Source organism: Trichosurus vulpecula, chromosome 8 (genome assembly GCF_011100635.1).
Source record: "Trichosurus vulpecula isolate mTriVul1 chromosome 8, mTriVul1.pri, whole genome shotgun sequence".
NCBI lineage: Eukaryota > Metazoa > Chordata > Mammalia > Diprotodontia > Phalangeridae > Trichosurus > Trichosurus vulpecula.
Genome location: NC_050580.1, coordinates 37,358,077 through 37,373,281, shown reverse-complemented (window position 1 = coordinate 37,373,281; position 15,205 = coordinate 37,358,077). Strand labels below are relative to the sequence as shown.

The 15,205-nt window shown below is 46.9% G+C and overlaps 1 protein-coding gene across 1 annotated transcript; it reads right to left on the bottom strand.

Moving 5' to 3' along the window:
- Positions 1-6,484: 6,484 nt before the first annotated feature.
- LOC118829931 (relaxin-3 receptor 1-like) lies at positions 6,485-8,974 on the bottom strand. The gene has a single exon (XM_036736744.1). It carries the CDS (start codon positions 8,855-8,857, stop codon positions 7,598-7,600), a length of 1,260 nt encoding a protein of 419 aa, XP_036592639.1. The 5' UTR covers positions 8,858-8,974; the 3' UTR covers positions 6,485-7,597.
- Between the last annotated feature and the right edge of the window lie 6,231 nt (positions 8,975-15,205).

Genomic DNA, 15,205 nt, shown 5'->3' with positions numbered 1-15,205 from the left:
GGTGATGATGATGGCAAAGATGGTGGTGATGGTGGTGGTGATGGTGATGATGGCAAAGATGGTGGTGCTGGTGGTGGTGATGGTGATGATGATAATGATGGTGGTGCTGGTGGTGATGATGGTGGTGGTGATGATGATGATGGCAAAGATGGTGGTGGTGGTGGTGGTGGTGGTGATGGTGGTGACGGCAAAGATGATGGTGCTGGTGGTGGTGATAGTGGTGATGGCAAAGATGGTGGTGCTGGTGGTGGTGGTGATGATGATAATGATGGTGGTGCTGGTGGTGGTGATGGTGGTGACGGCAAAGATGATGGTGGTGATGGTGATGATGATAATGATGGTGGTGCTGGTGGTGATGATGGTGGTGGTGATGATGATGATGGCAAAGATGGTGGTGGTGGTGGTGGTGATGGTGGTGACGGCAAAGATGGTGGTGCTGATGGTGGTGATGGTGGTGTTGATGATGGTGATGATGGTGATGGTGATGATGGCAAATATGGTGGTGCTGGTGGTGGTGATGGCAAAGATGGTGGTGATGATAATGATGGTGGTGGTGATGATGATGGCAAAGATGGTGGTGATGGTGGTGGTGATGGTGGTGATGGTGATGATGGCAAAGATGGTGGTGGTGGTGGTGGTGGTGATGGTGGCGACGGCAAAGATGATGGTGCTGGTGGTGGTGATAGTGGTGATGGCAAAGATGGTGGTGCTGATGGTGGTGATGGTGGTGTTGATGATGGTGATGATGGTGATGATGGTAATGATGGTGGTGGTGATGATGGTGATGATGGCAAATATGGTGGTGCTGGTGGTGGTGATGGTGGTGATGATAATGATGGTTGTGGTGATGATGATGATGGCAAAGATAGTGGTGCTGGTGGTGGTTATGATGGTGGTGATGGCAAAGATGGTGGTGGTGGTGATGGTGGTGATGATGATGCTTCAGGAGAGGAGAGGCGGAGACAAATATTATACAAGTTCAAAAAAAGGAGTAAGATCCCTCCTGGCTGCTGAAACAAAGAAGGCTTCCCAGGAGAGGCGGCATTTGAACTGGACCTTGAAGGATGTCTAGTATTTCCATCAGAGATGAGCAAATAGAATGGAGATGGGAAAGGTTGTATTCTTTCTAGAGTAAAGAGAATCAGTAGGAGACTGGGTAGTAAGATAGGTTGAAACCAGGTTGCAGAAGAACCTATTGCCAGGCTAAAGAGGTAGGACATCATTCTGTAGCCACTGGGGAGCCATAGAATGTTTTTGAGCTGGGGAACAACATGATTTGGGCTGTGTAAGGACCATGAGCCTCTTGACCCATCTTTTTCACGATCAAGAATGCTGAGAACTAACTATCAGACAAGCATTCCATGAAGGGGCTCATCCCAGCTGGAGAACCTGGATCAAATCCTCACAGTGGCCCTCAGGATGACCCGTATGTGGGCACTCTTTCCTCTGGAGACATTCTTTTTTGGTCTTATCTTGTCAAGCAAGAACGTTCTTGCTCTCAGGAAGTACCTATTTGCCTTTTGTAAAAAGAGCCAAGCTCTGAATCCCAAAGTGGTGGGTCAAACACCTGCTTCTTGTGTGTCCCTGGGCAAGTCACCTAACCTCTGCAGACCACGCTCTTAAAACTAGATAAATAACACAGGTAAGCTGCCATTCCGCATTGCTGGAGGGATCTTCCTCACACCAAGTTACCTATACCAATTAAAGCACAGGTCAGAACAAGAGCTACAGAACATGGCAGCTAAAGTCCCAATTGCCCACTGGCAATCAACAATGAATAAAATGTGCCTGAAACACTTTTTTTCAAATTCTTGGGGTGTTTATTTAACCCGCCACTATCTCTAAGGATTCAGTACTATTAGTATATTAAATGCTGAATCTGACAGAGTGATTAATTCAGTTTATGTTGTTCCCAGGACTCCTAGCTTTTTGTTTCTTTGTTTCCTCTGGCGCATTATTTCTTTAGAAGCCTGTGTGAACTGCTAAACTCCACTAAGGACAGGTAAATAAACAACCTAGTAGGCTGAGACTGGCAATGTCTGTCCCGAGGCAATTTTGATAAAGACAAATCTCATCCTCTCAAGAACTGTTTCCTTCTCTGAAAAGTGAAAGGGTTGGGCTGGATGATTTCTAAGGTGTCTTGTAGTGCTAAATCTATGATCCAAAAGTGACATGGCTTACGTGCCATTACCATCAAATAACTCAGACTTGAGTGACGAAGTTGAGGAAAAGAAATTTTAATGTCATTTACATTTACTGGGACCTTCTCTTATCCCAGTCTTCTCTGTGTTGTCCTCTACAGCTGTGGACCTTTGCTACGTACTCCTTCTAACTCCTAACTAGCTCTTGGATTTGGTTACCCCAGAGCCAAGCTGCCATTTTGTCTACTCTCATGACTTGGGCACTACCTTCTTTCCCCAATAGGGTTATCTCTTTAATTGCCCAGAAGAGAGCACAGTACTCTATCAGGTGGCTCTTCTAGGGTCGGTATCATTGTAAGTTATGAATCCACTGATCGTGATGCTGTTTTGCCGTTATTGTAATCAGATTTTCAGCCTTAGCTTGATATGAATTGGATGTAATAGATTCTCTTGGGACTTAAGCTGGGGAGTAATCTCTGGAAGCTGATGGCCTTTTTCAAACCTTTAGGACTGTTTCTTAAAATGTTTAAATCATAGACCATTTCAGGTACTCCACAGAAAACCTATCCTTAAATACTTGCAGCAGTCCCCACCCAAGCCTAGGACAATATTTTCGTTTGGTTTGGACATGTGGTTTCATCATTGGAGAATCATAGGATTGTAAGTTGAAGTTAAAGAGGCCATTAGGGACCATCAAATCTAACTCCCTCATTTTAAATTTGAGGAAATTAAGACCCAAGGAGGCTAAGTGACTGCCCCAAGGTCACAAAGACAAGCAATAAGCATCAGTGGTGGGATTCGAATCCAGGTTCTCTGGTCCCAGAGCCAATGCCCTTTCTACTGTCCCACCAGAAGAAACTTCCTTCACCAATAAGGATCAGCATTTCATCTATAATTTATAGATCCAATAAGTTGCCTGGAACATGCAGAGGTCATGTGATTTGTCTGTGATCATTCACCAAGTTTATGTCAGAAGCAGGATTTAAACCCAGGTCTTCTGACTCTAAGGCTGGACAGCCATCTATCTACTTCACCACCCTGCCTATCAAGACAAAAAAGACACTAGAATAATTGGAAACATAATAGTGAAGATTAATTCAATGACCTCTCTTTCTTACTTTCCTTGATCTTTCAGTAGTAATTGTTATTGTAGATTCTCCTTCCTCTGCTAACCCCACCTCAACCCCAAGACAGTGTGATACAGTGGATAGAGTGGTAGATTGGGAGTCAGGAAAGGTCTACATCCTGCCTCAGATGTTTACTAGTTGTATGTCTCTGGGTAGGTCACTTAACTCCTCTGATAATCAGTTTCCTCATTTGTAAAAATGGGTGTTATAACAGAGTACTTGTAAACCTCATAGGGTTGTTGTAAGGTTGTAAGGGTCAAACATGGCCCCGGACTTGGAGTCAGGAAAGATTTGAAATCCTGCCTCAGAAATTTATTATCTGTATGATGGCATGCAAATAACTTCACCTGTCTGGGCCTCAGTTTGTTCATCTGCAAAAGGGGAGAAGGTTAGACTCAATGGCTTCTAAGGTCCTTTTTAGCTCTAAATCAATGTTCCTATGAGAAAAGCACTATGATTAAATGCTATATACAAGGTGTCCTCAAAACCTTAGCACAGCCTTAGTGCACTAAGATTTTTGGGACGTGAGACTCTCTTCTCTCTGTCTGTCTCTGTCTCTGTGTCTCTGCCTCTCTCTCTCTCTCTCACACACACACACACACACGCACACGCACACGCACACATGCGTGCATGAGTTCTCTCACTTCTGTAGTTATTATTCCCTCTTTGCCAACAGGATGCCTTCCTGATTCTCCCCCTGTCTTTGGAACCACTCCTTTTCTGTCTTCTTCATTGGCTTCTCTTCTTCCTCCTATGTCCTATCTCTAAATATTCTCTAGGATTCAGTCCTTAGGTCCTCTTTCATTGAATAACTCATCCATCCACTGAGGCTTTGCTTGTATCATTCTCCTTGCCAAGGAATCACCTATCTGACTCCTCTTCATCCTTCAAGGCCAACCTCATCCTGGAAGCCTTCCTTGATTATTTCAGCTCCTTGATTCTTTCTCTCTGATCTCTACATTTGGTTCCTTTATATATTATTGTTGATTATTACTATTATTAATAATACCTTTTTTAGATTTCTGTGAATTTCTCTGACAATTAGTAAGCTTTTTGAGCGCAGAGAGTCCTAAATGTCTTTGTATTGCCTGAGGCTAAATGTCTATGGCACTGAGAGGTCTTCAACTTGGTTCTAGCCTACTTTTCTAGGCTTATTTCCAATTACTCCCTCTCACATACTCTAGGTTGCCAATGTTTCCTATAAATGACCTTCCACCTCTTCATGCCTTTGCCCTGGCTATTCCCTAAGTGTAGAATGCTTTCCTTTCTCTCCTGTACATCTTGGAAGCCCTAGCTCTCTTCCAGGCTAAGCCTGGTTGTCATATTCTATGAAAGACCTTTCCTGATCCTCCCAGTTGCCAGGCTTTTCTCCATCTCTAGTTATGTTGCATTTTATTTGTATACATTTTGTATTTCTCTGTGTCATTTGCAGCTGGGTGGTACTCTACATAGAGTGCTGAATTGGAGTTATGAAGACCTCAATTCCAATTCTGCCATAGACACTAGCTATGTGACACTCAACCTTTCTCAACCTTGGTTTCTTCATCAATAAAATGGGGATAATAACAGCACCTCCTTCACAGGAATGTTGTAAGGATCAAATCAGATAATATACGTAAATTCATCTTGCAAGCCTTCAAACACTGCCGCCGCCATCATCATCATCATCATCATCGTCGTCATCATCATCGTCGTCATCATCATCATCATCATCGTCGTCATCATCATCATCATCATCATCATCATGTCCCACCTGCCCCAAGCCTCTTGAGGGCAAGATTGATTTCATTTTGGTCCTCATATCATTTGCTTACCTAATGCTTGTTGAACTGAATCACATCCTCCTTTCCCCACAGCATTTAGTACAGGGTCAGGCACAGAGTATATGTTTAATAAATGGGTGCATTCCATCTGATTTGTCCACAAGGAACCGGCCTACAGCTACACCTTTTAGATCCCTTTTAGATCCCAATTTAATGAGCACCATTCTAGGGCAAGAGCAAAATACTGCTTCAGAGATTCAAAAGAACAGACCCTAGCTGTCCCAAAGCCTCACTTGCTACCGGGGAAAATCCTTGGCCCTAGAGTCTCAGTCCAATGGTTTCATTGTGTGCCATGCATATGGATCATGAGTGGGTGTTGTTTTGACCAGCAAGAGACCAGCTGAGAATCTGAGCAGATGTGGGAAGGTGATGAGGGTGGGCAGGGATTGGGGTAAGGACCGAGGGAGAGAAAGAAAAAAAACCTTCTGCCTTTTGCTCCCAGGGAACAATAGGTGTGTGAGAGAGAACTGGGAGGATGAATTAATGCCTCAGCTTATAATTAACTGAAATCAATGCTCTCTGCTAGCTTTCAACTCCTGTAATAATTTATTCTCAAAGAAAATATCTCAGAATTCAATAAAACTAGCACACCTTTCAACTGTTCCATTAGCAGAACAAACTTTCCCCGCTATTTAGAAATTTGAGAGAGACAGTACAGCCATTTGCTTCTAAAAGATGAAATGAGTCTCATTTAATAAGCTCCTAGACTTCATATTTTATCAAGTCCAGCCAGCTCATTCCATTTCACCAACAGGTCCTGCCTCAGCATCTGTTTGGGGCTCCAGTCACTGATTAATGCATTTTTCCAGCATATTTTTTTCTTTCCACATTCTAGTAACTGAGTTTGCTCCATCATAGCTGGCAAGTGTAAGGGTTTATTAGAGGGCCTCGGTGAGGATGAAATTAGGACCACTGACCTCCTGTTGGCCACATCTCCAAATGGGCCAGGCCACACACTGTGAGTCAGAATGGGAGCTGTTGCCAGATAAGATATAAAAATTGTAATTTACCAACCTCCAGGGGTGGGGGAAAGGGCAGCTTGATGGCAGTGGATAGAGCACTAGGCTTGGAATCAGGAAGACTCATCTTCCTGTGTTCAAATCTTGTCTCAGACACTTATTATCTGTGTGGCCCTGGGCAAGTCACTTAACCCTGTTTGCCTCAGTCTGCATCTGCAAAATGAAATGGAGAAGGAAATGGCAAACCATGCCAGTATCTTTGCCAAAAAACCCAGATGGGGTCATGAAGAGTCAGACAGGATTGAACGACAACAACAACAAGGGGGTGGGGGAAGGGGCCTCTGGGATTTAGGGAGAATATTGTTATGCTAGATGAATCACAATGAGCTTATGTGATAGCATACAGTTTGAAATATTAGAACTGGAAGGAAATGTTGAATAAACACGTCCATTTATTCTGATTTGGCCACAAGGAGCCAGCTTACAGCTACACCTTAAAAAGCCTTTTAGATCCCAATTTAAAGATCACCATTACAGAGTTCTAGCAAAATACTGCTTTGGAAATTCAAAAGAATAGACTGTAGTTGTTCCAAATGCTTCACTTGCTACTGGGGAAAGGCCTTGGCCCTAGAGCCTCAGTCCAATGGTTCCACTTATAACACACGTGAGGAAATTGAGGACATCTAGTACCCAGAAGAAATTTCCAGTCTGGCAATCCTGGCAGTCCTAGGAAGGGACTAGCGTGAGCAGCCGTGGTAGTCCCACTTACACCCTTTTGGTCCCAGGAGCAGAGTATTTTTTTTCTTTCATGTACGTATAAGGTGATGCAGTCAGAATATATTGGAACCCATCTGAGGCTCAAAATTGCCTCCCCCTTTCCCCTGAGGCATGCTTTTCATGCTTGAAGTTTCTCTGCAATCAATATGCTTAGTTAATGGATGCAACCCATGGGTTCCCTCCTCCACTCCCCAGCCAGACCCACACAAAAACAAAGCCGGGATTTTCCAGAGTTTAAACATATTAATCGATTACAAAGAAAATAAGCATGCTCTGATTTGTGTCACTGGATGACAGAACTGTAGGTGATGAGCGAACCGAGCCCCGGGAGCCTAGGCTCTGAAGGGCCCCTACGTCGGGAAAACATTATTATCGAGACAATCTCTTCGCAGCCCCTGCCCCTAAAGCCAACCCGCCCATGGCTTCCGTCTCCACACAGCTCAACCACACACTGTCACCTCAAGTGGGAGGAGAGGGAGGCGGGGAGAGGAAAGGGGCACGGGACGTGGCCTTAGAAGGCTTGGATTTAGGTCCCGACTGCCACTTACTGGTGGGGAGCTCTTAAGTACCTTCCCTCCACTCAGTCACAGTTCGCTCATCCGTCAAGTGAAAGGTTTGGGCTACCTCATCTCTCAATTTCTTTCCCGCTCTCACTTCCCCCAAGGGAAGCCACTGCCCTCTCCTTGGTCCTGATCCCCACAGCTCGGCATCCGTCCGTCCTTCCCTCTCTTCTGGCCCTGGCTGGGGCCGGCCGCAGGGTTTCCCCGCGCTCAGATTCGGCCCGGCGGTGCCGGCGGCTCGCTGCAGCTCGAATTCCTCCACCGCCTCTGGGCCGGTCCAGAGGAAGCACTCGCGGGCCCGCCCTTAGCGGGGCAAGAGGACGAGAGACCGCGGCGGCGGCGGCAGCACAGCTCCCACAGCAGCTGCCGGAACTCCGGCCGCAGCAGGCAGTAGAGCAGGGGGTTGAGGCAGCTGTTGGCGTGCGCCAGGCAGATGGTCACCGGGAACAGGTAGCTGTGCACCAGGTAGTAGGCCCGGTCCCAGGGAACAGCGTTGAACTTAACCAGCACTCCCCAGAGCGTGATGGCGTGATTGGGCAGCCAGCAGAGGAAGAAGGCGAGCACCACCACCGTCACGGAGCGGGTCACCCGCGAGGGCCTCCGGGGACTACTGGGGGCCCCCGACGGCCCGGTGACCTCCCGTAGCCAAGGCCGTGGCCGCTGGCGCAGGAAGCGCAGTAGCAGCAGGTAGCAGGCGGACAAGGTGGCCAGGGGCAGTAGGAAGGCCACGGTGATCTTCTGCACGTGGTAGAGAGCCAGCCAGTCCCAGCTACCGTCGGGGAAGCGGAGCAGGCAGAGACGCTCGCCGGCCACGCTGGCCACAGTGGAGAAGAGAGCCGTGGGCGCTGTGGCCAGGGAGGCGGCGACCCAAAGCAGGCCACAGACCCAAACTGGGGTGGCCGCCCTGCAGCAGGCGCCACCTCCGCCGTCGAGGCTGTGGCGGCGCAAGGCCCCAGCCACCTTGAAGTAGCGCGCCATGCTCATGGCGCTGAGGAAGAAGGCGCTAGCGTACATGTTGAGCACAGTCAGCGAAAGCACAATCTTGCACATGGCGCTTCCGAAGGGCCAACTGAAGTCCCGGGCTGTGTCCACCGCCCAGAAGGGCAGGGTCAACACGAACTGGAAGTCGGTGGCCGCCAGGTTGAGGACGAAGCAGTTCAAGGCCGATGGCCGGCGTCTTTGCCGCGCCCGGACCAGCACCATCACCAGCACGTTGCCCACCAGGCCCACCGCACACACGGCTAGGTACACCGCAGCGATCAGCAGCCGCAACACCAGCGCCGCCCCCGCCGGCACCTCCATGGTGTCCAGGCTCCCGGAGCTGCGGTCCTGGGTCCCTAACTGGGACCCGTTGCCCGGGGATCCCTCACAGGCGTTTACTGGCCGCTGAGACTCCGCACCTTCCAAGCCGCCGCAGGAGGGCACTGCCCCGACGGCTCCGGGACTGCGTCCGCCCCCTTCTGTGTACATTGTCCCAGGCTGGAGTTGGAACGCTGGGGCCCAAAGGAATGTACAGCCGTACCCTACCTAGCCTGCCCGCTACTCCAGGGCGCCAGTCAGACCACTGTACGCAAGGACACCGTGTCCTGGGAGAACTCCGAACGCAACTCACTGGAGGTGAGCATCCGTTGGGTGCTTTTAACAAGAGAGGATCCCGCCCTTGGGAGGCGGCGATTGGTCAGCTGCAACTGTAGCCCCGCCCCGAAAAGCCTAGGTCCTTTTCTCATTGGATTCTACTAACTCAGCCTCCTGGGGTTCTTTTGCCCTGCTGGGGTCCAAGGTGCCCCTGACAAGCGACCCAGGTCACCTGTCTGGTCACCCCAACTGCCACATTTTCTTCCAGCAGCTCAGTTAAGACTGAGGGCTCGGGGCTGTCCCAATTCCTTCTGGAAGAACGCAGGCGCTGCTTTGCGGGAGTGTGGGCTCGGCTCCGAAGGGCTGGAGAGAAGGGGAGGCTCACTTTGTCCAGCTCCTGGGGAGGAAGGGGTGGGAGGTAGAGAATATATCACGCAGCTCCCTTCCAGACTGCCTCCCGGTGGGCCAAGTCCCCTCCACACAACCAGCCCCCTCCCAGACCCTCTCTACCCCCCCCCCCCCACATGCATCCTTCTAGTCCCAGGCCCTTCCCTTTTTTCCAGTCTCTTTCTGTCTATCCTTCTTCTCTTACAGTATTTACATAGCCTGTCTGTTTGTCTCTGCCTGCCTACTGCCTTTCCTCCAGCCTTCCCTGTCTATCTGTCTTTCTCTGTGTCTCTCTTAGTCTCACTCCTCCTGTTCTCTGTCTTTGTGTCTCTCCCTCTTTGTGTCTATCCCTCATCCTTTTTCTATCTGTTGTCACTTCTCGTTCTCCCCTCTGGTCTCTGTCTTTGTGTCCATCTGTCACCATTTCTGTGTCTCTTGTTTCTTTGAATATAACTAACTTTGTGTCTCTCTCCGCCTTTGTCTCTCCATCTCACACTCCCTCCCCCACTTGGCAGCTACTCTCATACTTTCCTACTCCCCTCCCCCTTTTCTTGCACTGGAGAGACAGATGAGCTTGGTGGGGTGAAGGTGAGAAGGAAGGGGTCAAGCGCAGGGTTCTAGCTGGGAAATGACTACTTTGTAGTTGTATGAATTTGGCCAAGTCACTTCATCTCAACAGCCTCAGTTTCTTCATCTGTAAAATGAGGGAGAGTAATAGTACCAGAGCCACTTATCTCATAGGGTTGTGGTAAGGATAAAAGAAGATTGTGAACATAAAGCTTTGTGTCCACCGCTTTCTAAAATGCGAGCCATCCTCATGGGGTGTGATGCTAAAAGCACTTTGGCCTTGGAATCACATTTAGGTCTAAGTCTTGGCTATACCACTTGCTAGCAGGGTGACCTTGGGCAACTATCTTGCCTCTCTCAGTCTGAGTTTCCTCGTCTGTTTATAAATAGGTTGGATTTCTCAGATCCCCTTCATCTCTCACATTCTATGATTATTTGGAGAGGTAGTAGTGTGGTATAGTAGATGGAGCACCAAACCTGGTTATCAGAAGACCTGAGGGAAATCAGGGAACACCCCCCCCCCCAGACAGGTGCTCATCTGTTCTCTATTCATGAACACTCTGAGATGGGATCACTAACTCCTGAAGGAGCCCACTCAGCTTTTTGTTGATATTCAGTCACATTTGATTCTTTGTGACCCCATGGACCATGCTGTCCATGGGGGTTTTTGGTGAAGATACTGGTTTGCCATTTCCTTCTCCAGTGGGATTAAGGCAAGCAGAGGTTAAGTGTCTTGCCTAGGGTCACATAGCTGGTGTCTGACAAATTTCTGACTCCAGGCCCAGCACTCTATCCACTGAGCCATCTAGCTCCCTCCTGATTCGACTTTTAGACAGCTCTAATTTTTAGGAAGGTTTTCCTTGCATAGAGCTAAAATCTGCTTCTCTGTATCTTCTACCCATTGCTCCTACTTCTGCCCTCTATGGCCTGGCAGAACAAGCCAGCTTCTCTTCACAGAATAGCTCAGTAAGTATTAAAAGAGAGATCCCATTCAGTCATAGTCCTTTCTCCAGACTAAACACTCCCACTGCCCCCAGCATATCCTTTTTTTGACCTGATGTTCAGCTCCTTCTGCATCGTGGTCACTGTCTTCAGATGGCAATGCTTCTTAAACAGAAAGACTAATGGAGACATAATGACTTTCACATTGTTTCATTAGAATACTTAAACATTCATTTGGGATGTCAGGCTTGGCCAAGATGAAGAATTGCCTGGAGACTTTCCATTGATCACTCAGTTACCCCGCTCTCCACCCTAAGCAAACTGCAATGAAGTGAATCAATTGTGATGCATGTTTGAGAGTCTGATTAGCAAAGCCAGCGCTTCCGAACAACACTTAGGAAGAACGTTTTTGTTTTACTCTTTTTATATTTAGAAGACATTTCTTGTTGGCAATTCTCTTGAAGCTAAAATGTCTGATGGAATATCATAAAGTGCCTTGTATTTGGAGCCTCAAAACTCGGGTTCAAACATCAGTTAACCTATTTTACTAGCTTTGTGACCTTAGGTAAGTCACTTCTTAGGTGTCACTTTTCTCCTCTGAGACATGAAAACAAATCATTTGGCAAGTCTTGTCAATTCAAGTTCCACATGTATTAGAACTGTCCCTTTCTACTTCCACAGCCAATTACCTAGTTCCTACTTAAATCACCTTTTGCTTGGACTGCTGCAATTAGCTCCTAATGGGTGTCCTTGACTCCAATATTTCCTCTTTCCAAATTATCCTTCACATTGCTGCCAAACTGAAATTTCTAAGGTATAAATTTAATCATTTGCAAAAGTCTGCTGGGGCTCCCTATTGCCTTTAGGATGAAATGTAAACTCCACACTCTGGAAGGCAGAAGGCTTAAAATTCTGACTCCCAGTCATCTCTCCACTCTTATTTCATACTACCTATTCACTTTCGTGAGCTTTCTGTTCCAGATAAATTGACTTTCTTACTGTTTTTCATATGTGATATCATATTTCCAGCTTCTGTATCTTTGAACAGGTGGTCCCCTATGTTTGTCATGGACTTTCTCATCACTGTTAACCCATAGGAATCCCTAGTTTTTTTTCCTTTTTTTTTGGAGGCAATAGGGGCTGCCCAGGGTCACACTGCTAGTAAGTGTTTGAGGCTAGAATTGAACTCAGGTCCTCCTGATTCCAGGGCTGGTATTCTATCCCCCTAGCTGCCCCATAGCTTTTTTCAAAACTCCATGTCTTATAAAAAGTTTGTCCTGGTTCTCCTCAGGTTTTGGTTCTCTCTCTCTCTCTGTCTCTCTCCCCCATCTCTCTCTGTCTTTCTCTCTGTCTCTCTCTCTCTCTGTCTCTCTCTCTGTCTCTGTCTCTCTCTCTGTCTCTGTCTCCCCCATCTCTCTCGGTCTCTCTCTGTCTCTGTCTCTCTGTCTCTGTGTCTGTCTGTCTCTCTCCCCTCCGCCACTGTCCGTCTGTCTGTCTTTCTCTGTCTCTGTCTCAATACTTCCTTGCCTATGTAGTTGTTGTGCTCAGTAGAAAATAAGTTCCCTGAAGGCAGAGAATATTTTGTTTTTGCTTTTGCATCCCAAGCACCCACACAATGACTTGCACATGGTAAATACTTGATATATGTCTGGTGAATTGAGGTGGCTGTTGGACTAGCTAAATGGATTTGATGATTTAAAAGTGTTCTTTGAACTCTAAAGCCAACAATCCTATGATCTTCCATCTAAATTGGCAAATCTCTGTACTGCATTATTCAGTTTGGACGTAGGAGCAATCACACATTTACAATGAGCTAGAGGTTTTCTGAAGCCAATCCCTGTCGGCTCTCTGAGCAGAATGCATTGCAACCATTCCTGTCCAATTCAAAGGAGAGAGTTTTCAAGGTGAATCAAGTGGTTCTTGTGAACAAAAGTGAAGTAATGATTTTTTTCCTTCATCTGCTCCAACTTTGTGTACCAATATCATTGTGAGTACCACTTTTTTTAGCTGAAAATCAGATGGGAGAAGTCTTGTATTCCATTTTGTTCACCAATATAGTCAATCATTTAGTGGAAGAAAATGGACACGGTTTTATCTGTATGTTATGGGGGATGGCCACACCAAGATCACAGATCCAATGAATCGTTCAAGTGTTAGCCATTCATCTGCCTCATTAATTTTAAGTAACAGTTCTGGAAAACATAGAGATGTACTAGTGATCTTCTAGTGATTCCCCTAGTCATTTCAGCTTTACACTCTGGCCATGACACAAGGAAGTAGCTCAACTTCAGGACATAATGAACTCCAAATGCCTATAGGGAATCTCCAACTGGATAAACCTTAAATTCAGCACATGTACAACCTAACTCATTTCTTTCTTCTTCCTCCCTCCCTCCTTCCCTCTCTCCTTCCCTCTCTTGCTCCCTTCCTCTCTAACTCCCTCTCTCCCTCCCTTCCTTCTTCCCTTTCTTCCCCTCTCCCTTCCTCTCTGTCTCTTTTCCTCCCTCTCTACTTCCTTTCCTCTCTCCCCCATTCCTTCTTTCCTCCCTCCTTCCATTCTTCCCTCCCTTCCCCCCTCTTCCTCCCTTCTTTCCTTTCTTCCTCCCTTCCGTTCTTCTTTCCTCCTTCCCTTGTTTCCTTCTTTCCTTACTCCTTCCCTGCCTCTCTTCCTTCTTCCCTGCCTCCCTTAATTGCTTCCTTTCTCCCTTCCTCCCTCTCTTCTTCCCTGCTTTCTCCCTCCCTCCCTAGCTCCTTCTCTTATTTCCTTCCTCCCTTTCTTCTCCTCTCCCTTTCTACCTGCTTCCTTTCCTCCCTCCATCTCTTTTTCTTCTTCCCTCCCTCAATTTCTTCCCTCCCTCCCTCCATTCCTCCCTCCCTCCCTCCATTTCTCTCTCCATTCTTCCCTCACTTCCTCCTTTGCTTCCTCCCTCCCTCCCTTTTCTTCATCTCTCCCCTTTTCATCCCTTCCTTTCCTTCCTCCCTCTCTCCCTTCTTTTCTCTCTCTCATTCTTTGGAACTAATTATTATCCCCTACCCCCAAAAAACTACTTCTCTTGCTGACTTCAATTTAATAATTCAATTTAACAAATATTTAGTAGTCTCTTTCTGCTTGCCAGACACTATGAGAGATGCTAGGGATACAAAGACTGCCTCCCAGATCAAGCAGCTAATTTCTGTGCATTTATTAGACATCTAGTATGACCAACTACATGTCAGAAACAGTATTAAGTGCTAGAGATAAAAGTACAAAGAATGAAAAAATCCTTCCTCCCGAGGAGCTCGCAGTCTAGCGAAGTAGACAACAAGTACATGTGATAGATAATAGATAGACAGACAGACAGACAGAAGATACAAATAACTCTAAGCTACTTTGAGAGGGGTCACAGTAGCTGGGAATGAAGGAGAGGATCAGGAAAGGCTTCATGTAGAAGATGGTGCCTGAGCTACATCTTAAAGAGATGGACTCTAGGATGTGGAAGTAAGGAGGGAGTGCATTCTCGGCATGAGGAATGGCTAGTGCAAAGTCATGAGGATGGATGCATGTGTGAGGAACAGAAAAAAGGTCATTTTGGCTGGATCATAGGGTGTAGAAGGAGGGATGCCCAGTGAATCTGGATTAATAGGTTGGGGTCAAATTGTATAGAGCTTGAAAAGCTAGCAAGGGAGTTTATATTTGATCCTGGAGGCAGCAGGAAGCCACTGAAGTTGGTTGATTAGGGGAGTGACATGGTCCATCTGTGCTTAAGGAAAATTACTTTAGCAGGAGTGTGTAGGGTGGCCGGTAATGGGGAAAGGGGGCTGGAGGAAAGGGGACTAAATTAAGATGCTATTGCAATAATCCAGGAGAAAGATGAGGAGGGCCTGAACTAAGGTGGGAGCTGTGAGAGTGGGTTTAAGGGGTTGGTGGAAAGAGATATTGTGAAGATAGAAACAGCAAGATTTGACAACCAATTGGGTATGTGGGGCAAGGGAGAATGAGGAGTACAGGATAATGTAGAGATGCAGAAGCTGAGACACTAGAATAGTGGGGGAACATTCAAGAGAGATGGGGAAGTTCAGAAGAAAGAAGGGTTTAGAGGGAACAAAAATAATGAGTTTTGTTTTAGAAATGTTGAGTTCAGGTTGTCTGCAGGATATCCAATTTGAAATCTCCAGTACGCAGCTGGTGGCGTGGGGCTGAAATTCAGAGGAGAAACTGGGACTGAATCTAGAAATCTAAGAGATATCTGCATGGAGATGATGGTTAGATCCATGGGAGCCAGTGAGGTTACCAAGAGAGAAGGGAATAGAGGGAGAAGAAAAGAGGAACAAGGATAGAACCTTAGGGAGTACACACAGTAAAGGAGC